Below are 25,564 nucleotides of genomic sequence, written 5' to 3'. Positions count from 1 at the left end.
CTACTAGGAAGGGGTCTACATAAGCCTAAAATTAAATCTATTTTAAAAAGATTTGGAATCAATTCTACAACATGAATTTGAAACTAACTAAGATCATTTTTGCAACTAAAAAAAATGAGTCTAGACTCTTCGAATAGATAAAACCATATTTAATTATTTTATTAACTTTTACGCAAAAATATGCCACTACCATCTAATCATTTTTCATCCGTAAAATAATATTATTAAATTACCAAATTTATCATGGTAATTTCAGATTAGTTTAACTAATAAATACCAACCCTATATCCTTCCATATCTATCACAAAATCAAGCTTGGGGTGGTTGGACTGCAAAGTTTCTTTTTGACCTTGTTAGGGCTCATAAAGTCAAAGAGAGAAATTTTAAAATCCACTTGCTTCCACTATAGTGAAGACCAAGAAATAGTACCATTACTTTTAATTGTCCACGTGTCGACATTCAAGTGGGTGATTTTCTCCCGCGTTGGCATCGTTTTAGGATAACACGTCACAACATAAATCACAATCCAAAGGACGACGAAATGCGCCGGCATGAAATTATGTCGGAATGAAATTCAAACGAAATGAAATGAAATTAGATCGGATTCACACGCAATATGTTGAAATGAAATCCCGGGTGGAGCGGTTTCTTGTGCGAGACGGTCGAAATGCAAACGAAATGAAATGTGTTCGGAATGCACATCAAATTTACACGAAATGCACGCCCATGAAATGAATGAATGCTTTTTGTTTGCTTGTTTAGTCGAGCCAGGAGTGTTGATTTTTTCTCATCCAGATCGACTTAAAGTTGCGTCAGATTTTTGGAAAGGGAGGGTTTTTAATAATTTTTGCCCGTTGATTGAGTTCGTGAGATTCTAACGAGAAAATTGAGCCCCGTTTTGGCTCCTTTTGGTCAAGATTTTCTGGAAGGTTAACACTGATGTCTTTTGCAGCTGAAACAGTGCAATCTTGATGAAAACAGGTATGTCTGATTTCTTCAGTGTTTGTGCTAGGATTGTGGAGTTCTGTGGCGTTTTTCTGAACTAGAAAAGGGCTAATTGGGGTTTGTGAGGAATTTTGAAGTACCATTGTTAAAAAGCAAGGGTTTTAGGGGGTTATTAAAGCATTTGAGTAATATATGAAGGGAAGTCTGAGGGATTTTGAGGTACCATTGTCAAAAATAAAGGTTCTAAGTTAGGGTTTGAGTGTTTATTGGTGTTGCATGAAGATATCGTGGTGATTGTAGGGGCATTTGAAGTTGGAATGATGAAAAGCTATTTCAGGGATTATTGGGGTTTCTGAGTGTGTGAATATAAGATGTAACACCTGGGTACTTAAAAGGGGTCTGTAAATGGCATTTTGAAGTGCATTTGATGAATTGAGTTACCAAACAGGCGTTTTAACGAATCAGTGAAAATAAGCTGTTGAAATCCAGGTGCCAAGCTTTTTTTTTAATAGTTATTTAGAGAATGCAATGGCCTGATAAGTTGGTATTCTGATTGCAAGCACAGTGTTTTCATTTAATTATTTATTTATTTGCTGTGAAATTGGCAAAATAATTGTGGAAAGCTTAGAACTTTGGTCTAGTAAATGGAGGCAATGGATGATAGTTGTAATGATCATATCCAGAGGCTTCAGTCGTCTTCTGGGACTTCATCCTCTTCCATTCCTAGGGATAAATCTGAAATTTCAGGACCGAATAACAATCACATTCGGGCTCCTTTTCACACAAGTTCACAGAGTTTAACCCCTGGAAGCAAACGGCAAGGAATCCCTCCCTCCCATCCACATTTTCCACCGACATCACCTTATGTGCAGCCAAATTTCATGCAAATTCCATCATGGTCATTGACACAACAGAATTCTCAGAACCAGCAACATTTCAGTCCTAATCCTGCTCCTTCACATTCCAGATCATTATCTCAACCTGCATTTTTTTCTTTGGATTCCCTGCCTCCATTAAGTCCCTCTCCATATAGAGAATCTTCCACTCCAACTTTATCAGACCCCTTGTCGGGTGATACTTCCATGGAAGAACAAGAAGGCAGCACACCAATTCCATCAAATTCCTCTCTTAATCCTCCACCTCTGTCACCATTTACCCGAAGAACTCCAAATCAAATGAGTGACAGCCTCCCCCCACGAAAGGGACATAGGCGTGTCTGCAGTGATATTCCCTTTGCATTTTCTAGTGGATCCCAGTCTCCATCTGGGGATCTTCAGCAGGGATTTGTGAATTCATTCGAAAGAGCCAGTTTGAAAGGAAATGCTGAAGTGGATCGGGACAAAAGTAGGATCCAAATGGCACAAGCCAAGATTGATTGGAACAGAAATAGGAACCAAAACATGGAAGGCATGGGTGAAAAAGAAACAGAAGGTGGAAATGATATATATTCCTCATACCTTGATGTTGAGAAAGTGAATAACTTGAGTAGGTCAAGAGCTCCAGATAAACAGGTGCCGGATAACTCAGATGATGTTCAGGAAGATAGTGGTGGAAGTAGTGTTAAAGAGAAGAGCTTGAAGACCGGGGACCAGATTAGCAGTGGAGATGAATCTGAGAGTGAGGTCAATGAGATTGACAGCATGAACAGAAATAATGTCACCATTGGATATGAGAAGAAAGATGGAAATAAAAGAAGTGCAGGGCAAGGCGACAACATTCAGTATCTTAACAGGTCACGTCATTCTAGGAGTGTTTCTATGGATAGTGTTATGAGCAAGATGCCTAGCTTTGGAGAAGACATAAAACAGGGACCCTCTCCCCAAGGCCAGAATGCCAGACATTCCCACAGTAATTCAATGGATGGAAGTATGAATTTCAATCTTGATTTTGGAAATGGGGAATTCAGCGGAGCTGAGATTAAGAAGATCATGGCGAATGAGAAACTAGCAGAGATTGCAATGGCAGACCCTAAGCGTGCTAAAAGGTATGGTTCCATGACTAATTAAGAATTTCTGATAACAAACCAAATAAATAATGAATTTCTTGAAAATTTAGCTGAATGGGTAATTTTAGGCTTTAGAGTTTCATTTGTAACTTGGGCATTAATAATTTGGTTGCTTTGACATTATTGGGATTGGTATAGGTAGTGTAATCCAAGCTCATAACGAAATGGCGAAATGTGATAACCTGCAAAGTAATCAACATCTATATTTAATTTGTGCTGACCGGCAGAGATACATGTGTTGAGTGAAGCATATTTTTTTCTTTTGCATTGATTGTTGTATGCACGTTCCAGGATATTGGCAAATCGTCAGTCTGCTGCACGCTCCAAGGAAAGAAAGATGCGGTACATTTCAGAGCTAGAACGTAAAGTGCAGACCTTGCAAACTGAGGCAACCACATTGTCTGCTCAGCTAACCCTCTTGCAGGTGAGTTTCTTGTACTGGTCAGAAAAGCTTCACTCTCAGAATATGTCTTACGAACCTAGTAGGTTCCAACAAATGATTGGGATTACTATCTATCTATGCAGAGAGATTCAGTAGGGCTTACTAGTCAAAACAATGAACTCAAGTTTCGCCTACAGGCAATGGAGCAGCAAGCACAACTTCGAGATGGTAATGAACAATTTCTGTGTATTTTTTATATTAGTTTTAGTATTAGTAGATGAAAATATGGCATGCCAGGGGAATATGAAAGGATGAGTCATTGAATTTGAATTTGGTAGCAGACTCTAGTCATAAGTTAATCACCTAGCTGAGTTTCTTATTGTCCTTTGCTTGCATGCCATCTCTTACCACAATGTGGGCAATCATAAGAAAACGTACAAAAATAAAGAGAACCCTGGTAGAACTTCAGTTACAAGAGTTTTCTAGTTATATCTGTTTGCTAATATTTTTGAGAGGGCCCCTTTTCTCTGGTTTCGTTAGTGATCTATACATGAATAAGATGGGAGTTTATTTTTGTTTCTAATGTTCAGTGACATTTTCTGTGATTAGCATTGAACGATGCACTTGGGGAAGAGGTTCAACGGCTGAAGTTAGCTACTGGACAGCTAGGTAATGGTCATTCTACCAGTCTAAATCAGCAAATGTCAATGAATTCACCATTTTTTCAGCTCCAGCAGCAGGGGCCACATCTTTCTCTATATCAATTGCAGCAACAGCAACAGCAACAGCAACAACAGCAACAGCAACAGCAACAGCAACAGCAACAGCAACAGCAACAGCAGCAGCAGCAGCAGCAACAGCAACAGCAACAACAGCAGCAGCAGCAGCAACAACAGGTCAAAACACCACAACAGTCTCCAGGGAAGCAAAGTAACCAGAATGAAGCCCTCCAAGACACATTTACCACTTATCCTGGTCTTGCAGGTTCCTCTAGTGACCTAGATTCATCAAATATGAATTGTTAGTCAAGAGAGTTGTGGTAACTTTGAAGTATTGGACATATTTATATTATTAAATTATCAGTTTCCTTCTTTGCCACATTTTTCATTTGAAGGGATGTGGCAAATCAATGGAAGGATTGTGCATACATAAATTTTTTACTACACATTGAACGGAACTAGTGATGGCTGATTGCCAGGGAAATTGGTCTCCTTAACTTGATTTTGTCTTATATATTTCTTATTTTTAAGTTGATTTGTGTCATAAGCCATAATTTTAGTTATACCAAGTCTAGCATTGGATGGTGCGTTTTGTATATTAACATGCAAAGTTGCAAAGATATACTTTTTACAACAGAAAAACCAAATCATGAATTCCATTCAATATGTTGTGAAATAGCAGATATGGTTATTTGACAAAACTGAGCAGCATCGTGTACTTTATTTGTTTTTTAATTTTTTGTGCATACATGGGAGTACAAGAGATCTGTTGACTAGGAAGGTCTGTCAAAGCAATTGCAGAATAAAGTTGGCTGGCTCAATACACTACACTCCAGACGAATCCTTTTGCTTGTAGGGATATGTGAAATGTTTTGAGACTTTGCTGACAGTCAACACAGATAATGTATTGCAGCGTTCAATATTGACCTGCAGATAAAATTTATATGCAATACACTAGTATAACTAGATCACTGATGGCAAATACCTTGTAGCAAATAAGGTACAACTTTGATGACAAAACTTACATCTAAATATGGAAAGATGGTTGTAGGACTGTCTTGGAATTCTTTACCGACAAACTTCTATGAAATGGTTGGACATGTCTGAGAGGTTGGAACATTTATTATTATCTTATAGCTTGGTCGTTACTGAAGACCCAAATGATTAAGAACAGAGTCATAATACTTTGATGAAGTTAAATGTGTTTAGGTGCAGTTGCCTTCATGCTGCTCACTTAAAATTCCAACATTGTGTAGGTAGTTAATGTATCATTTTCTTGGCTCCTTTGTATGCTTCAGGGCATGACATCTTTTGCCACTGGCTGATTTTTCTGCTTGATATTCCCCTCCAAGTAAAAATTAGATACAGCTCTGCAATCTCCCTGATTTGATGGTAGTGAACCTGGAACAATTCAGATTATTTTCAAAACTAGAAGAAAACTATTACACCTTATGACTGAGTTGAAGCCTCATAATGTGAAAAAGAAAAAAAAAGAAATAAAATGCCCATTTGAAACTGTGCTTTTTAAAATTGTATAGCGTAAGCTGCTATTGCTCTGAATGGAAAAATAATATCTATATTAAGATGTGAGCAGTAAAGTAGCGCTGGGGAAATATGATTTTGATATTTGCAAGCTAATCATATGTAGCAGTAGCTCCTTAGATATATTGATCCATTGCAAACAGCTTGAGGTGATTTTCAAGCTCCCCAAGAGCTACTCAAGACAAAGATATCGCAATGGTGTTTGCTATAAGCATGTCTATCAAATCAGTGGATGTTGCAACGTAAGGGTATAATTTTTTTTATAAAAGTTGTTAATTGATCAATTTATTACTTGACTCACATCTGAATTTAAATATTTCGAATGTTTTCCTATTGAGAATACTGTTGATGTGTATTCATTCCTTGTTTCCTGTAATATTTAGGTTTGTGTTATGATACCTGAATAGGTAAGCAAACATATAAAACGTCCACCATCTTGTTTTACATCTGTTATTTCTTTGTGGGAGGCAAAGCCCATCGTTGTACCATGTTTTCCGGTTGAGTGTGAAAATTGATCTTTAATGAACATGACTATTTAAAATAAATGAAAATTTATTGTTATCTGGGAATATTCTAACAACAATTCACCTCTTATATAAGATTTGTGAACACGTTTACAAGGGAGAGCATTTAAACTCGTCATGGTTGTTGTATTTGCGATGAAGATTCCAACATGACATATATATACATGGACTCTTTGACCATAACATCGACAGATTGGTTGAATCAGATGTGTACTCTCTATCTAACAAGGCAAGTTGTGCAGATTTGTTCACCATCTTTCCCCCGTTTCATCAACACTAGGATATGCTGTAGTTATTGCAGACTTCTGGTTGCATGTTTGGGTCTCATCTCAACCTCAAGAGTACTTTTCTTTTTTAAAAGGGTTAATGCTTTTTGATCCGGAGCTATTAACTGGTGAGGTCACAAATGCAGGACCTCATTGCAATAACACCTCAGTGGGGTTTTAAACTTGGTTGTAAGAACCACAACACCATAATTTAACCATCACTCTATGCCAATATCAGCCAACCTCAAGTAGTTTAATGTTGCTAACTTTTCTGATTTCTGCATTGGTTGAGACAAATTGCTTTAATTTTTTGAAGATTGCCAAACAAATGTGACTAACGATGTTGAGGAAAACTAGAAGGACGTACAATACTTAACATATTGTTTGACCTGATTCAGTATACTCCGGTGCCTATGACTTCATGCTTTCAGACATTTTCATTATAGTTCATTCAAACTATACCCTTGCTTCAATTCACTGGATTCTTCATGCACCATGGCAAACAATGCCTTGTTAGATTATTTTGTTTTGAGGCGTGTTAGATTCCTTCGTAGTGGTTACAACTCTCCTGTGCTTGATTGAATCCTTCGAGGATGTGAACAATAAAGCTGACATATCATACTTGTAGGTTGACTAACTTATTATCTGGAAATCATGAATGATTCTTCTGTATGGTGCTTGTTTTGAAAAACTTGATTTTTGACTGTAGAAGTTGAACATCTTGGAGCAGCAGTTTCTCTCTTCCAAATCTTGGAACTTGCGAACATATAAAGGTTATGATTGATTGAGGAATCTTACATGACTATAAGAGAAGTTGATTCTTCTACCGCTATGGCATGCAAGTTAGTATGCTAGGCATAACAAGTCATTTGCAAGATTGATATGTGCTGGTGTTGTAGAAGCATAATTATAAATTACAAATACAGTGTAAGATTTTGTTTCAAAATGAATTTTAGATCAATAGAAAATATAAGAATAACCATTGAATTGAAGAGGGTAGAGTAATGTAGGGTGTAAGGAATGTGTTTAGATGAGCAATGTTGTTGCTCTATGTCGGAATAATCTTATACGTAGCAGTAGTCAACATATTTGAAACCTTGAATTGATATGATTATGAAATCTTCTTGACTTTTAAGAATCCTTTTCTCTCGAAGACTTTGTTATGTTATGAGATATGATTATGTACGTGTCCAACGTTAAGTGGGAGCAACTTGTAGAAGTGATAGTTTTCTCAAGTGACATACTAACCATTGAACATATCTTATTTGAATTTAATCAGTATTGGCAGTGACTTGAGGTGACAACAACGGTTTTTCATTTCTCTTAAGTGATGGTTGTCACAAAAAAGACAGAAAAGTAGAGCGGATTGATGTGACTTATTTTCTATTATTACGGTTTTATAGTCACAATCTGGCTATATGAGATGGAACAAGGTTGGGGTAGGATCAACTCCATAGTCTGATGGTTGCACTTGTAAGTCATTATTAGTTGTTCATGGACTTACTTAAATGTAGATCTAAGCACTTTTAGTTTCCTTTGGCATAAGGAGGGTGGACCATCATTATCATACCACAAGAAACCTAAATGATGATGCACGTTCTAGTAAATGTATAGAAACCAATTCTAACATTGGTTAGAAATAGAGGAGAGTGCTAGAGATTCTGAGTTTTATGTTGGGGATGTCAAAGTATTTTCAATGCTAAGCTTCATGTTATATACTTAATTTCACACCTAGAGATAAATCTTATTTCCACTATCTATAAGGTCATCATGGATGCATTAGCGCCTTTGTCAATTAGGGAGGATGGGATTGGGCATTGTCAAAAATTCTATAATTTTGGCACTTGATGGTGAGGAAGATCAAGAAACATCAAAACACATAGCTAGGACATAAAGAATCTATCACATACAAATTAATATTCTCACAAGGTGACATAGTTGGGTCCCTTATCACTTCTTTGCTCACTAGTGATGGACTAGGTATATGAGTACTTCATACCCTTTCAGAGAGGGGTACCATTGATGCAACAAACATTAAGGTTGTGATTATATGAAATATGAATCAATGGAGGGGTGTAATGAGAACAATAACTATTATTACTTAATTAAAGATGGATGTATTGTGAGTAGGGGGTGATAATGTTGATCAATGGAGGGGTGTAATGAGAACAATAACTATTATTACTTAATTAAAGATGGATGTATTGTGAGTAGGGGGTGATAATGTTGATCAATGGAGGGGTGTAATGAGAACAATAACTATTATTACTTAATTAAAGATGGATGTATTGTGAGTAGGGGGTGATAATGTTGATAGTGTGAGGATCATGTAGGTGCTAATAGAGAGTTGGGGTACATTAATGTGAACCCAATGATAAGAGAACCCCAACAATTTGGGGAACCACATAGAGATGGAGCTCTTGTTCATAGAAATTGTCTAGAAGGGGGACACAAAGAGGAGAATTGTGGCATTTGATCTATTGAGATAGTGGCCCTTAGTACTTATATTTGTCATTTGGCAAGTGGTAGTGTCAAATTTAGGGGTAGCCCAACTACATGATCAACAAATTGTGGTTAGTGATTGCAAGGATAAACCTAAGTTGGTGGAGCAACTATTTTTTTGTGAGGAGATAAAGGATCACTATTCTATCTATTGGTTGATGATGATGTTGTTTGAACTATTGAGGTATTTTTGGGTTGGAAGTAAACATATCACATGTTGATTGTTATTTAAAAATGTGAATGTCGTAAATAACAAACAATGTGGTGGCATTGTAAAAAAACACGACACTCTCAACGGCTATGCTCAGTAAAATTTGAACTAAGCCTCAGTAGCCTTTCTCACTTTGCAAAATTTGCACCAAGCAATCTCCTCCTTTTCTCCATCGGTGTGTGGTGTCAACCTCTACGGCCATTGTGGGTGTTGGGGATGGTGCCCAGCCTTTGCTGCTCGTGGGTGCTGGTGTTGTGGCTAGTCTCGGTGATGCTGTTAATGCTAGTGCTAAAGTCCCTCTTGGACCTTTTCTACTGTTGGTGGGCAAAGTTTTGCTTGCGTGGCCAAATTTGTTGCTCATTCTCTTAAGGGGAATTATCGACCTCCTCCTTGTGCCAAAACCTCCCCTATGGTGGTTTGTGGCCAAGATGTGGTAGAAAATGTTGGTTTCTATGAACATTGTGGGTTGGTGTGCAGATTTGTTGGTTTCTAGCCTTCTCTCTCTGACATCCATCGTTGGGTGAGTGATTCTTGGAAGCCTTTGGTTGCTGGTAGCATTGAGCTTTACCCTTGTGCTAAAGGTTTTTTCATTGCCTCCTTTGCTTTTTTTGATGATCGTGACTTAGTACTGGGCAAGTTGTGGGCCTGGGGGGTTAACTCTCTCAGTCTAACCTTGGACAACTTCTTTTAACCCTCTTATTGAACCACTCAATGTGCGTCCGGTATGGATTCGCCTCCCCAACCTTCCCCTTCATTTCTGGGAGCATTCTTGATATGAAGCCATTGGTAACTCTATTGGTTGATTCTTGATGATTGATGATGCCACATCCTTAATGGGTCATTCTACTTTGGCTCGCATTTTAATCGACATTGACATCTCTATGCCTCTCCTTGGGGATGTGGTTCTTATGGTTGAGGATAGGGCTTGGACTCAATCGTTGGATTATGAGGGCCTCCCCTTTTATTGTTGGAGATGCTTCTCAATGGGTCACTTAGCTTCAGATTGTTCACTCTCATGCCATAAAGGTGTTGCTACTTGGTGGAAAGACATTATTGTTGATCATTTGACCATTAAAGGCTTTCGATTCTGATGACTCCTCACAGGCGGATGACGACCCCTCCTGGGATGAGGTTGTGCCTCTTATTGTTGAGGCTCTTGCTAACCCTTTGGTTGCTATAGGTGTGGCCTCCTCTAGCCCAGTGGCTTCTCCCACTGCTCCTATTCTACAACAACGATCTTCTCTTGGTGAGTCTATTCCTGATGTTGTTTTGTAGCAACAGTCTACTCCTGTTGTGGATAGGAACCCTGTGGCGACCTCCCCGCTTGATCCTTCTTATGATTGTCCTAATAATAGTATTGTTTGGATTGTTATTTGTCGCAAGCAAAAAGGTAAGTCCTCCCTCCCCCACTCTCCCCCCCCCGCCTCCCACCCCACCAAAATAAAAAATAAAAAATTCCTTTGTGTCCAGTTTTGGGTGTTTCTCTCCACTCTTGAGTCAGGTCCTTTGGACAGTTATCTGTTAGTCAGGCCTCTAACAACGATCTTCTAACTTGTTGTTGAAGGCTTGTTCGCCCTAAGTTTGTTAAGGGTCAACATCCTTGTTTCGTTGCCTTTATTTTTTTGCTGCCTATGGGTTGTTTGCATAAAAGGCCAACACCCTTGTTTTGCTTCTTGTTTTAATAAAAAACAAACAATGTGGTGGCTTTTTTAAATTCTTCCATTTCCCCCTTCTCATTGATAGTCTCCAACTGTTTAAACATGTCTTATCTAAACAACATGCCACTATTTGAGCATCCTTTTATACAGTTTAGTACCAAATAACAATTAATCTGTTACACTTATATCTTATGGACAAGATTTGTATCTCCTTATTGCCATAATCCATAAAGGATGCCTTTATTGTCTTTATGTTGGATTGAACCCATATACTTATTTGAGTTACAAGAGATCTTCCTTGCACCACATTATCTCATTTCCCAAATGCATGTCATTCAATGCAAGCGAGCACATTAGAGTTTTTAACCCTTTCAAATTCCTATTTACTAGCATCCAAAAATGCCAACATTGTGGTATTTTAACAAGAAATGAAGTGTCATGAGGAGAGAAAAAATAAATTAATAATAAAAGGGAATTAAGGTGGTGAAAATGTAGATCTCAAGAGTATCAAATTACTATTAGTTGGTCCATGAGATATATATATATATATATAGGGAATGAATGGATTCAGGAGGAATTTCATACATAGGATTTTACTCTTTTTCTTTCTATATTTTTAATATATATTTATTCTCTTTTCTCACAAAAATATCCAATCAATATAGTATTTTAGATTATGAATCTTTAATGTTTAGTCAAGAAATCCTTTTCCAATTTATTTTTATAGTCTCATAGGTCTTGCAAGACTAATCCCAAGATTAGCTGCCATGTGAACAATTTTATTCTTAATTTATTCTTTCTAAACATCAGTAAAGAATACCTCTTTCACCTATAAGAAAACCCATTTAAGTCTTTTCATCATGATAAAAACTTCTTGATATCATTACCATTTATGATAATATGAGAGTTTCCTACAACCAATTTCTTTTCTCTTTCCAAAATATCCTATTGAAGTCTTTCATCATGATCAATGCACTACATGATTATTTGTATCTTTACCAATATAACAATGCTCTTCTTAATCAATTCCTGCACTACATGATTTGCTCTTTTGTTAACCATAATTTGAGCCAAAACCAACTAAAGTTTTGATTAGATAAGCATGGGAAGGGCCCAAACCAAATACAAGTCAACCATCAACGATAAAAGAGAAAATCTCACGAGAGGTGAGATTGAGAAAAAGAAGAAGAGAAATGAATCTTTTGACTGGACTTGGGAACCACTAGGAGACAAGGGTCTCGACCTTGTACCACAAAATTCTCTTTCACCACTCCTGAAATAGTGAGGGGAGAAGGAGGACCTTTCCTCTTTTGACGAACTACCATTCAAGCAATGCTATCATCCATCACCCCAATACTAGGGGAAAAAAGAGGTGATCCCCCAACTTAAGGATCAATAATAACCGAAGGAGGGGCAACAAGATTACAAGGTGTATTAGTGACCACCGAAGAAGATGATACCTATGAGGGAGCAACTTGCAAAACCTGAGACGAACTAGGAACAAAAGGAATCACGGAAGCAACATTAGGGCACAACAAGGTCTCACTCGGATCATGATGCTTAGTAGTAGTTTGGTCAAAGTCCACCTCAGATGAAACTTTAATAGTTGAGTGTTCTTCCTTAGCATCCTTCCACCATGTAGTAGTTGCTTTCTGACGTGATAGAGAGTAATCTGAAGTCAAGTGACCATAGCAAAGCAACAACAACAACGAAAGGGTAGGCCCTCATATCCAAGGGTTGCATCCAAGGCTCTTCCTCCACCGTAAAAACCACATCCCCATGAAGAGGTTTGGAGATGCCGATGTCAACAAGAATGCAAGCAAAGGTGGACTGACCCAAGTAGGAAGTGGAATCAGCCGCCTTCAAAAAATGACCAATAGAGTTGTTGATGGCCTTGTAATAGGAATCCCCCCAACACTGAAGGGGAAGAATAGGCATTTTGGCCCAGTCCAGATGTACAAAGAGTGGTTGGAGTCTCCACTTCTACACAAAACATGTACTTCTACGTAGTTTTGGTCTTTGAAAATTGTTCTATTTCTTTAATTGCATAGATTTAAAAAAATCAAGACTATAAATCTTGCACAAGATTTTAGATGAAGTATTTATAATATTTGATGATGAATTTTCTAATCAACATCACAAGATAATACATTATTTAAAATATTTAATGATTCTGAAGTTTTTCACAACTATCACTAACAAGAAAAATAAAAAAGAATTAAAGAAGATTAGCTAACACATCACCCACTAGAATTAAAGTCCACTTCCCATAGCCAACCTCAACCCCTTCAATGCATCCTTTCAAGAAATTGATGCTAATTTGTGCTTCGCTTCTCCTCCCAACCACATTCATGCCAACTACCTGTTAGAATACTTGTCATTGATGTCAACAACAAACAATTATTACCAAATAGACTTATACTGTATAACAAAACAAACACTTACAATTCTATCAGAGATACAATTGTCTTCATTTGCTGATATGGATGATTTGGACATATCATCACATACTATTTGATATTTACGATCTGCATTTTAATTGGGTTATTCAAACATAAAAAATGGAAATATATAACAAAAATATTATTGGATCAGAAGATGATAATGTCGATTGAGTCACATAATTCAAGGGTTTCAAAGATTGATGGGCTATTAATCTGTATATTAAAATTTGTGTTTATTATGTATTTCATATTTAGTTGTGTAGTTATAATTGTGTAATCAGTTTATGACTATATGATCAATTGATAACTGTGTGATCACTTATAACTTGTTTCTAACTGATTATTGCCACCCGTATACAACTACAAACTGTAATACATTTCATTTTTAGACAATGTTGTGTATACTTGTTCAGGATGTTACAAATAATGGTTTGTTTTTGGTTAAAGATTTCAATTATAACTGCACAGAGTAGTTTTTGAACTACCTTCTAACTGTTCAATTGAAAGCCACTTGTATTTAAGTGGAACAAATGCTTGGTGGAAAAAGTGAGAGTTGTTGACATTATTGATAAAAATATTAGCCTCGATGCATTCATAAAAATATCCAGTTTCCATGTAAAATGAGTAATATATGAAGTTGTTGATGAAAAGATTGATACAATGGTTTGATTAGTTTGTATCAAGATATCAGTTTTGTAAAGTCTAAAGAATGAAGTTGTAAATTTGCAGAGCGATATTGAAAAATATGAAGTGTGATATTGTAAATTAGAGAGTAAAATTTGAGTGTGACCTTATTCTGTGTATTCTTTTGATTGTTATCAAGTTGAGAGATATGTAATATAATACATCTACAAATTTGGGAAATCTTAGCGAGCAACTCAAGGATGCAGTGTTGTTGATCAGTCTGAGAAGTTGGTGCTTTCAACCAAAGGATTTGGTGATTCTTTAGGGTTGGTGTCTTTAAAGCATTGTGCACATTTTTGGTGATCAGTCGAGAAGTTCAAGGGATTTGGTGATTCCTTAGGGTTGGTGATCTTAAAGCATTGTACACATTTTCTTTTTGTGAGGTTGTATTAGGACAATAGATCTTAGCAACACCTCTCATCGTGGTTTTTTCTATTATGGGTTATGCTTGTATTTCATCTGTATTGTCATCATTGTGTCGGTGTATTCTTTTCCATTTTAGTTTCAAGTTTTGCTAAGTTCATCAAGCTTTTAATTACTTAATGATCTTAATTATATATATTTTACTGATTCACCCACCCTCTTGAAGTAGAAGAATTGTGTTCTACAATTAGTATCAGATTCTGATACTTGAAAAGGCTTAATCAACTTAAGTAGATCTTGGTTAAAGAACACATGGTTTGTTTAGAAGGATCCTCATCAAATAAATCCCCTTTATTTGATGGTACTAATTATGTTTTTTTAAGTATTAGAATGGAGAGTTATTTGTCTTCTTTGGGGTTTGATGTATGGATGTTTGTTGTAAATGGTTATACAATGCCTACAACTCCTTTAACAAATCCTGCTAAAAAAGAGTACGAAAATAATGCGAAGGCAAAGACCGCAATTATTTGTGGTTTATCTTATACTGAGTTTGTTAAAGTGATGCATTGTCAAACAACTAAAGCCATCCGGGACAAACTGAATAGTTTTATGAAGATGATGCCAAAGTGAAGCAAGCAAAGTTACAAACATATAAGACAAAATTTGAAGGGTTAAAGATGAAAGAAGAAAACTAGATTGTTGATTATCTCCTTAGGGTTGATGAGATAGTGAATGCCATTAAAGACCTTGGAGAAGATATGAAAGATTTTGTAGTTGTTCAGAAAGTTTTGAGATCTTTATCTTCGAGATATGTTGCTAAAATATTTGCAATTGAAAAAAGCCAGAGATCTTAATAAGATTACGGTTGATGATCTACATGGCATTCTTACAACATATGAAATGAGAATGGTTGGTGAAGTTAATTCTAAAAGAGAAGTTGCATTTAAAGCAACAAAGAAAGCAAAGGAAATAAGTTCTGAGTTAGATTGTGATACTGATGAAGAACTTGCAAATCTTGTTAGAAACTCAAAAAGGGTTTTGGCAAGTATAAAGGGAAGCTACCTATTAAATGCTTCGAGTGTGGGAAGATTAGGTACTTTGTTGCCAAGTGTCCTTATGGCAGAAATGATAAAGTTGATGAACAAGACTTCAAGAAGAAATACAAAAGTTAGTTTTGTTACAAACAAAGAAATTCTTTATAGAACAAGAAAAACATGTATATCAAAGAAAAAGTCAATGCAAATTCAAGAGACAACAATGAGTATGAGTTTGATGCTGAAAAATGTGAGACATTATTCATGGCTATTAGGTCAATCAATGCAGATCAAAGTAATGATGTTTTGATGATTTTGAAGAATGAGAGATTGATCTTGAAGGGGAATTGTTTTGATTAAAGGGGGAAAACAGGTTTTGAGGGGACCCGAAACTCCGTACAAGAAGTTTTGAAGGGACCTAAAACCCTCAGATTTTTCACGGATCTAGAACCAATAAAGGAATGATGCAAAAAGATACATCAAAGAGAAAAAACAACTCACCACAACCAAACAAGACATGTCAAACATTACAGAACTGGTGGCGAAAAGAAGGCAAAAGTCACCACAAAATGTTTTACATAAACATGAATATAGGCGACAAGGCTTCCTCAGCCAGAATCATGGGTTTTGTCCAGGCTCCAACAACCATATCCTTGAGATTTATCCCTGTTGGAAACAACATGCATATAACAAAAATCACTTCACCAACTTCCTCATAGCTAAACAACAGAGCTTCAACAACCCCCCAACAATAGATCCAAGCATGTCTAACCTTAAGGGTGGGTTTTACAAGGATCCCACAACCAGCAACAATGGGTTTTTGATAGGCTCCCATAACCTTAGTCTTGAGAAAAAATAGAGTATAACATATAATTCCCTCCAAGATTACCACCTCAATAGGTGATAAAGGAGAGAAGTCGAATAAAATACCACCCTCTATTTCCAAAAAGACCAGAAACAAGGTACCAACAGTCACCCACCAGCATAACCCAACCTCCACCGCAGAGCCAAACTCCACCTCAATAGGAGAAAGGTTATCTTCAACATAATCCATCTTCACCTCCATAGAAGACAGAGCCACCTCAATAAGGCAAGCCAAAAAAAAACCAAAGTTGCAGGGTGAGGGCCAACCAAAAAATAAAACTTGCAAAACCACTACTAGAGTTGAGAAGGAAACCATGTACTGAATCAACAGAAAATTTCATAGGACATAGAAAGTTCTATAAGAGACCATAAAAGGCCAACAAAAAAATAGACCTGTCCTTACCAACGACAAAGCCTCCATGAGAAGCAAAAACCCCTTCACAACACCTCAAGAAATAAGCAATAAAGCACACACCAAAGGGGAAAAGAACAAAAGCCTCAGCATTAGACAAAGCGGATACCTTCAGAACAAGCAAAATGATGGGGAAGAAGGGCATAGGAAGCACCCAATCCACACCCACCAATAGATCCAAAGGCCAAGACCCCAACGAAACCACCACCACTCCAAAAGAGAGAAGATCCACCACAACATCAACACCATCACCCGCGAAAATCCTAGACCAAGCGCAAAGATCAGCTGCCTCACTCTCCCACCAAACCTGCATGCTAACCCCACCACAATACCAACCTCCCAAGCTGCACATTGAACCAACAACCATAGAGAAAGACCAAAGGTCAAACGCATCACCAGCGAGGAACAAGTATAGGGTAGAGCCACGAGGCTAAGAACAAACTCCACCACCATCCTCGTCCGCATAACTATCATTGTTGCCTCTCTCCCCAAAAGAAAAATGAACTTCGCAAAAAACCCAATAGGCACAGGCAGTCGTGAACGCGGATGGAAAAGAGAAAAGGGGCCACACATGCCAAAGCACAACAAACCCCGACAATCCCCACACAAATCAGACTGTCAATCGCCTCCCGTCGTCATTGTCTTCACCTTCACCGCCATCCTCTGCATCCTCCCCTGCAATGCCATGACCTCCTAGAACCCTAGCGTGGCTCCCACACTTTCTCCCACTCATGTTGTTTATAATGGTATCTTGATAGGCAATTGTTATGCGCCTTATACGAAATCATAAGATTGAAGACGGAGAACAAAAACTAAAAGATCTCTGCATTGGAAGAAAATGAAACATTGAAGAAAGAACTTGAAGAAAGTAATCAAATGATTATCACTCTGAAATTTGAAGTTGAAGAGGCCAAGGAAAAAGAAAAGGTAATAAAGTTTGAATTTTTGTTGAAATATGAATAATGTTTGATATTAGAAAATACAATTGTGACTTTACGAAATGACTTTGAACAATTCGAAAGTGAGTTTGGAAGAAGATTAAAATTTATGAAGAGTTTAATGTGTAAAAGCACAAAGTTGTGTCACACTTTTATAAAGGAAATGGCCAATGTTGATTCAACTTTTTAAATTGAATCAATAGGAAGTGAAATATATGTTTTCAATTTTGAAATGATGTAAACTAATAAAATGTATATTTTTTGTGTATTTTATATTTGTTATTTTTTTTAAAATTTAAAAAATTATTTGAATATACTTTCTTATAAAGTAAACACTATAATTTAGTTGCTGATAAAATGCTGAAATTGAAGATACATGAGGTGTCACACTTTATATATATATATATATATATATATATATATATATATATATATATATATTTATTTTTTTTGAAAAGTTGTGTGTATTGAAATATAACTCTTTCTAGTTGGCGTCACCTTTTTTCTTAATTATTTATCCAAATTAGAAAATAATTAGATCATCTTTACATAGTCTCTTTTCTCTAGTGCATCATTTTTTTTCAAAAAATTTAAATAAATTTTGGCATTTTTTCTTTACAAGATAATCAACCTTAAATTTTAGTGCTAATGACCCACTTTCAATAAAAATTAAATATAAAATATCAAAGCTAATTAAAATATAAAAAGATATATATTTTGGAAAATTCACTTGTAGATCTATAAAAGGGTATTTTTACATTTCATAAAAAAAATTATTTATAAGAGTATGAATGAAAGAATGAATGAATGCTTTTAATAATGTCCACGAGGCCAAAAAACCTATGGGACCCACGGGTAGCCAGCAAAAGAAGAGTATGCAAAGACCAAAGAACAATCTGCTAAACCTCCTTTTCCATTTCCTTTTGCATCTTGGATCTTAAACTGTGTAACTTGATCAATAAATCTGAAACTCTTGTTATCTTATCTTCTTCAAATAAACTACTCAAGGTGTTTACATTCAACATGTCAATGTAGTGAATTCGGATACCATTGTAAGCTGGACATTCCATGATATAGTGTCATTATGTCTCCACAACCCCTTGGGTGCAATATCTACATTTTCTATCTGCCCACTCCTCTTTAGGTATCATTCATCTCCCGGTTTCACACCTAAGTTGATGTGAACTAGTCCTAATTTGAGCAATTAACATTTTTGCTTTCTATTTTCTATCCATTTCAATGTAATTATTTTGTGTGTGGTCACGTGTAGGATTGATGTGTCTGATATAATATTCCTTTTTTTCCCAAGTTGTCATGTCCACATGTTTTCTCTAAACTTTCATTGCACATACTTTTTTATTTCCTTTTTTTGTATTTGGGCGATCACTTATACTCCATTTATTCAACCACTTAATGTTTTACTTCATCCATTTACTTTTTCGAATACTCCATTTATTCAACCACTTAATATTTTTTTGCATCCATGTTTTCTTTCTTCTTTCTAGCTTCTCTTCTGCTCCTATTTTTGGCCAACAATGTGTCTCCATGATTTCTACTCTTTTTAAATAACTTAGTAACCGAGCCATAGCTGCTACCTCAATAGGGAAAGCCCCCGCTTCTACTAGAACAATCTCATATGGAACATATGATTTAATCTTGAGGCTATTTGTGATTAGGTGTTTTTGTAATCTCTCTATTTGCCTCCATTTACTTTCTAAAGTGTTGTTGCCCCATACCTCACAACCATATAAGACCATTGGAACCACAAGAAGGCCAAAGAGAGTCTTTTTAGTTTTCCAATCTCATTGCTCATCTCTTCTACATCTATTTTGCAATGAGTAGAAGGCTTTCCATCCTCCTTGGATCCTTTTCCCTCTGCATGTTTCCCAGCTGAGTTTATTGTGGAAATCAAGGCCAAGGTATTTAAATTCATTGATCATTTGTAATGGGCTTCCCTCAAAAACAAATTCCCTCTGAACCTTCTTTCTCTTCAAGGTAAAGATCATGATCTTAGTTTTGCTAGTGTTTACTGTTAGAGTATTCGGGTATTTACTTGATTAATTAAACAATATTTTTTTAATTATTTAAGTTCCCTTTATCTCTTTTACACTTAAGCTAACTTTAGGTGCATAATAATTAATTCTTTTATTAATTATTATGTGCAAGCCTAGGTTTTTCTTTTTAGGGTTTCTTGACCTATTAGAGGTTGGATTCTTTTCCTTTGTATTATTCCATTATCACATTACACATTTTGTGAATATTGAGCTCTCGTCTTTTTTAGCATATTTTCTGTGTTTTGCTTTTCTGTTATTTGCTTTCTTGTTTCTCCTTGTAACAGATTATTCAGCTTGCAGAAGATCTTTAGGCTCCTGCGGTGTTGTGTTTCTCAACTCTCACATTTACTTGCATCCCTGCCTCATGGCAAAAAAGTTCTAAGGCCTTCAAGTGTTTCTCCAAATCTAGTGTTGATTTTGCCATTAAGATAAGATCATCAGCATATAGGAGAAATTTTATTACATAGTTGCTCAAACGAACTCCCCCTCCACCAAACTTATCTATCCAATCCTCTAGTTTGTCAATGTATAACCCAAATAAGGTGGGAGAAAGTGGGTAGCCCTGCTTCACCCCAATGTCACTTCCAAAACATTATGATAATCCATGTTTGGTTCAGAGTTTGGCCCAAACTTGGTCATACAACCTATGGGCAACAACTCTATAATGTTATGAAATTTCCAATTCTTCCATCCTGCTCCATAATTTACTTCTAGGTACCGTGTCGAAAGCTTTCTTCAAATCAACAAAGCAGCAAAAGACGTTGTCTCCCTTTTTGTCCCAAACCTTTTCAATCAAGTGTTTGAGGGTAATGCAATGGTCAATGGTGAAATGTTTCGGTCTAAATCTTGCCTGCCCTTTCATCCTCTTTCCCTCTTTTTCAACCTAAATATTGATTCGTCTTTCTATCATCCTCCCAAAAAATTTACCAAAAAGAAGATTGATTATTATAGTGCGATAGTTTGAGGGATTATTGATGTCGCCACTCTTATGCAAGGGGATGACAATACTAGTTGTCCAATTTGTTGGAAATCCATTTTGAATGACCCCATTGAATATTCTTTTAATGTGTGGCATGAGAATTTCCATACCCCATCTTAAATATTCTACTTGTAAGCCATCTATATCTCGAGCTTTACCTACTGCAAGTTTTTTAATTTGTTCTTTAATATTGTCTGAGGTGAAGAGCTTAGTTCTTGACTTGATTATCGGCAGATAGTCTTTATCTTGCACTCTTTCATATAGTTTTTTTGCATATTCTAACCACTGAAAATTTGTGATGTTATTCTCCTTGACTATGTCTCTTTGTTGCAGCTCTCTCCAAAAGCCTCTTGGATTATGCTTTCCAAGCAAAATCAACTCTCTTCTTCTAGTTTGCATATAGACCTGTTTTTTCATTCTCACCAGCTTGACATATTCTTTGTTATTGCCCCATAGTTTGATCATTTTCTTTGCTTCCTTACATTCTTCGTCATACCATGGATTTGCCGGAAAGCTATTCTTGCTACTTCTCTTAGGTCTAGACCTTTTGCATGAATTGAGTGCCTTGATAATTATTGATGTCAACTTGATTCTTCCTATTAACTCTTTGTTTGAATTGGTCAACCCATTGACTCCTTTTCCTTGCAGCTATTTTCTTAGCATTGTTTGAAATATTTCTTGGTTTTCTTGTGTCAAGAGTATTGTACTTTGAGTGGCTTCTTTATTTTCTTTTTGTTGTATCCTCTCATGATGATTATCTTTAGGCATGTTAATATTAACATATATTGGGCTATGGTTTGATTTCATTTCTATGGGGCAGTCTTTCACCTCAACATCTATAAAACTTGACATAAGTTTCTTTGAGCTTATAACATAATCTACCACGCTTTGACCGTTATATGTGTGGCATGTGAAGTTCACTGAGCTTGGCCAAAATTTTAAACCATTGCATATAATCAAATCATATAGGCTACAAACTCCCAACAATTTTGCCCCATATTGTGTGATAGCTTCTTTCGCATCTTGAGACACTCTTTCCCATTTTTGACTAGCTTCCTCTTCTAACCATAAAGGATTGTCACCTATTCCTTCTTCATTACTAAGGCAAAGAGATTGGTTATTTGTTGTTCTAGCATTAAAGTCCCCCATTAAAATGATTTCTCCCTTGTGGTTGTATGCTGATATGTCCTTTTTCAAGGCTACATAAGGGTCCTCTTTGTCTAGTTTCCTCTTATTAAATTTTGAATTATGTGGAGCAAAATAACATGCTGCAAGATATGTTATGATCTTTTTAGCCTCCATTTTCATCCATATGTACTGCTTATTTGGGTCTTCTTTTTCCACTACTACATTTTTTTCCCAAGATTCTTTTACTAAAATTGTTACCCCTCCATGGCCTTTTAGTTGAAACATTGAGTCTTTCAAAAAAAAAAAAAAATTGTAATTGAACCCAAAGTGGTATAAAATATATATTTAGTGGACAATTCCAATTGAAAAAGTTGAGGCTCATATATAAGATAGCTATAATGAATCTCTATAGACCATGTGTTTGACTAAAATTATTTTTTAGTTAGAATTACTTAAATTCACTTGTGATGATAAGTTGGCCTGAAACGTGACACAAATTTGTGATTTTATCCTAATATGTTGATGAAATGTTAGCCTGTCAAAGGGCACACAAAAACAAATCTGGTTTCGGTTTTGACAAAGGTCAAAGCTCTAACACAAGTAATTATCTCAACAAGAATATTAATGATGACGATTTTTTTAAAGTCCAAAGGTAGAAAAGTTATCCACAAAGGTTTCCTCCTACAAGAAGAATTTCAAACAATAGGTTTTATGATCCCTATTTTTATAGTTATTGTAACTCCTACAATTATTTTGGTCATAAAGCAATTAATTGTAGATTTATATCAAGAAGGAGAACTAACTTTGTTAATAGAAATTCTTTTGATTCTTTAAAGATTTCAGTGGTCTATTATAAATGTCAAAATATTGGTCACATTACAAGACTGTGTAACATGATTTTTGCAGAACAGAGAAGGAATGGAAGCAAGTTGTTGAATGTTCCTAAAAGTTTTAAGAAAGAAACAGAAAAAGTGTGGAAGAAGAACTAATGAAAGAAGTTTGAAAAATCTATGAATGCTCAGATAGCTTTGCATGCTAAAAGGCAGAATCTATGGATAATATTATATATGAAAATCTCATTGTATGAAATCTCTAAAATTTTGTTTTCATAGCTAAATATACACTCGTGCAGTGTGTATACATCCACATAGTGTATATATTCATTACCTTGTGTTTCAAGTGAATAGAAAAGAATCACAAGATTTTAATTAAAACAATATTTGAAATAGAAAAGATTCTTCACGTATCTCTCTTTTTTTTAGAGAATTAAAATCTTCTTTTTCTAAAAGCTTAAAGTTTAGAAACTTAAGTTTTATATATATATATATATATATATATATATATATATATATATATATATATATATATATCTTTTTTTTTCTTATTTTTAAATTTTCCTTTCAGGTCAACCCTTGGTCATGTAGGAGACCAAGGAATCCACTAACAACAGCCCAACACCCTCATTTAAGTGGTTGGTCATATTGGTGACCAAGGGTTAGACATTTAGGGGCTTTAGTCTAGCCCCCTCCTCTTTGTAAATCGATAAAATAGTTGTTTCACGAAATCGAGTATAATTTCACTTGCAACTCAGATTTTTCGATTTTCAAAAAGCGTCAAAAATTTGATTCGAAGAACTACACTATGGTATAGACAAATTTTACAAATTTTGCTCCAAAAATTAGAGGACGGCAGAACAAAGAGGGCCAAATCTCGTGAGATTGTTTGGATGTTTTTTTTATTGATCGGTAAGAGGCCGAAGCCAAAATTTTATTATTCATTATTACATTTTACATCACTCCACTCATGCGAGCGCCGGTAGGAAAGAGTGGAGGCGAGAAAACCTTCGGCCTTGCCCGGGACCGTAGTCCAGATAATCTCTACATCTATTTACAAATAAGCATAGATTCTGAATAATACAATAGCACCCCGGGCTAGGGTGAGCAGGTGGGAAGATATTTTCTTTCGCTTACAAGCTCATATTACAATTTTTTAATTATCACAGTTCTCCTTGAGCTTTGTCTTTGAGTTTGAGCATTGATTGCATATAGTCATCTTTCATCTTGTTATTTGTTTAAAGATGGCCCTACGCCTCCTGCATGGTTAGTATTCAAATTACTTACCCAGATTGTTAGTAACATTTAGTATTCTATTTCAGATAAAATTTTATCTTCCATGGTAGGATACTTCCTCAGCCAAATATCCTATTGGACCTGTCATCCCAGAACTTAAACAGAGAAATGTAAACAGAACATTATAAGCAACGTGATTTGACATCCTTCTATGCTATTTCTAAATTCTTAACCTCATTTTTCTAAAATTATAAAGTAGTCGATATGACATATTCATAAGTAGAGTTTGTAGATAGTGTCCCTTTTTTTTGAAAAATGATCATCCAGAGTTATGAATCACCTGTTTACCACCTCTTGCTTATGTACCCGGATGCTATCCCTGATAATGGATGATATCCAGGATACAATAACAAGAGGGGGTAAATGGGATTCTGCCATTCCTGAGTCCAGCATACACGCTCATCCATGTAGATTATACTCAGAGAGGGTAATAGGGGTAGATGAGTTTCATGGCAGAATTTAACCTACATTCTTACCCAGAATATTTTGCATACCTGCCACATATAGCCCACAGTTTGTGGAGTGTCAGATAGCCTTTCATTTATAGAAAGCTCAGCAACAAGTATCAGATGAGTATATGGCAGGGCACTTAAGCGTTACAACTGATTTTCTTAGTTCAAATAGGCCAACACATGCAGAAATTGAGGGCCTTTATTTCCTTAACATATCCTGCCCTGATTAAGTATCTACCAATGTGAATATATACCTTTATATGAGTAAATCTTGTTGCTTATAATCATATATGTGAGTATATATTCATATTAATGAATATCAAAATAGAGTACGAATATATTGGCCAATTTTCCACATCTATGGACCTATATGAACAGAAACAATCAATAGTAACTGAAAACGATAATTTCAGGCTAATCTTATGATGTTTATCTAAGTGAGCCATAAAATTAACAGTTAATGCATGCTATTTTAATATCATTTAAATTGACTATGTTTATCTTTAAGATTTGGCGAGATTATTATCTCCTCCGAAGTTTGTGTTTGATCAAAAGTTAAAATTGTTTTACTTGATATAGTAATAAGCTAAATAGCCAGTTTATGCCGAATATATGGTGACAAGGAAGGGGAAAAATTGTCACATTATCTAACCAGGAGCCTAAGCCTCCTTATTTCAAGCTTGAAGAAGGGGTCACAACTTCACCCTCATCCAATTCCAAGCCTTCTTCCTTTAGGAAGTCCTCGAACCAAGTGGGCTTTGGTGGGTTTCTCACATGAAATAAATGCAGCAAAAAATTAACATTCCTGTTAATTGCATCACTCCTTTCCCTGGTAAAGGCCGCTTCATCCATAGTGATAATGGGGTATCTAGGTACCAGCCTATTGTTTCTTATGAAGACATCATAGTCTCTAGGCCTTGGAATTGTCCATTCATTGTCAATGTTGACAAGAACCCTCTCCAATTCACCTAAGATTGAGGCAATGAAGACCTCCTTACAGAGAGCGCTTGTGTCATCTCTTTTCTTGGTGGAGGTCACCGTAATAGCCAAGAACATGGCCGCCACATCAGATTTGGCCCTGGTTCGGTCAGTATTTGTGAGATAGTCTGGGCCGAGGATAGTTTCTACAACATCTATAACTAAGGTATGAGGAAAGCGGATGATGCGTTTGAGGCTATCCCTAGTAATAGCACCATCAAAGGCCATTTGCCTCTTTGAACTACTTAGTTTGGTCGGGGTGTCCATCTCTAGTTCTACTTCAGTCTAGGAGGTATCGATATCACAGAGCTATACCAATCTAGCTTGGTTAGAAAGCTTCTGAATTTTAAC

The 25,564-nt window shown here is 36.0% G+C and overlaps 1 protein-coding gene across 1 annotated transcript; it reads left to right on the top strand.

Moving 5' to 3' along the window:
- The first annotated feature begins 660 nt into the window (after nucleotides 1-660).
- Nucleotides 661-4,581, top strand: LOC131067262 (bZIP transcription factor 29). Its single transcript, XM_058002218.2, has 4 exons — nucleotides 661-2,929; nucleotides 3,242-3,374; nucleotides 3,476-3,560; nucleotides 3,942-4,581. The coding sequence occupies exons 1-4, from the start codon at nucleotides 1,590-1,592 to the stop codon at nucleotides 4,355-4,357; spliced, it is 1,974 nt and encodes a 657-aa protein (XP_057858201.2). The 5' UTR covers nucleotides 661-1,589; the 3' UTR covers nucleotides 4,358-4,581.
- The last annotated feature ends 20,983 nt before the right edge of the window (nucleotides 4,582-25,564 follow it).

The sequence above is a fragment of the Cryptomeria japonica genome, chromosome 5, assembly GCF_030272615.1.
Source record: "Cryptomeria japonica chromosome 5, Sugi_1.0, whole genome shotgun sequence".
Classification (NCBI taxonomy): domain Eukaryota; kingdom Viridiplantae; phylum Streptophyta; class Pinopsida; order Cupressales; family Cupressaceae; genus Cryptomeria; species Cryptomeria japonica.
Note: the sequence above shows the minus strand (reverse complement) of the source record. Positions and strands in the feature narration are given on the sequence as shown.

Bases quoted from the DNA above. Each gene is read 5' to 3' on its own strand.
- LOC131067262 (XM_058002218.2), top strand. From the start codon at position 1,590: ATGGAGGCAATGGATGATAGTTGTAATGATCATATCCAGAGGCTTCAG. The intron at 2,930-3,241 runs GTATGGTTCCAT...TGCACGTTCCAG, and splicing joins GACCCTAAGCGTGCTAAAAG to GATATTGGCAAATCGTCAGT. The intron at 3,375-3,475 runs GTGAGTTTCTTG...CTATCTATGCAG, and splicing joins CTCAGCTAACCCTCTTGCAG to AGAGATTCAGTAGGGCTTAC.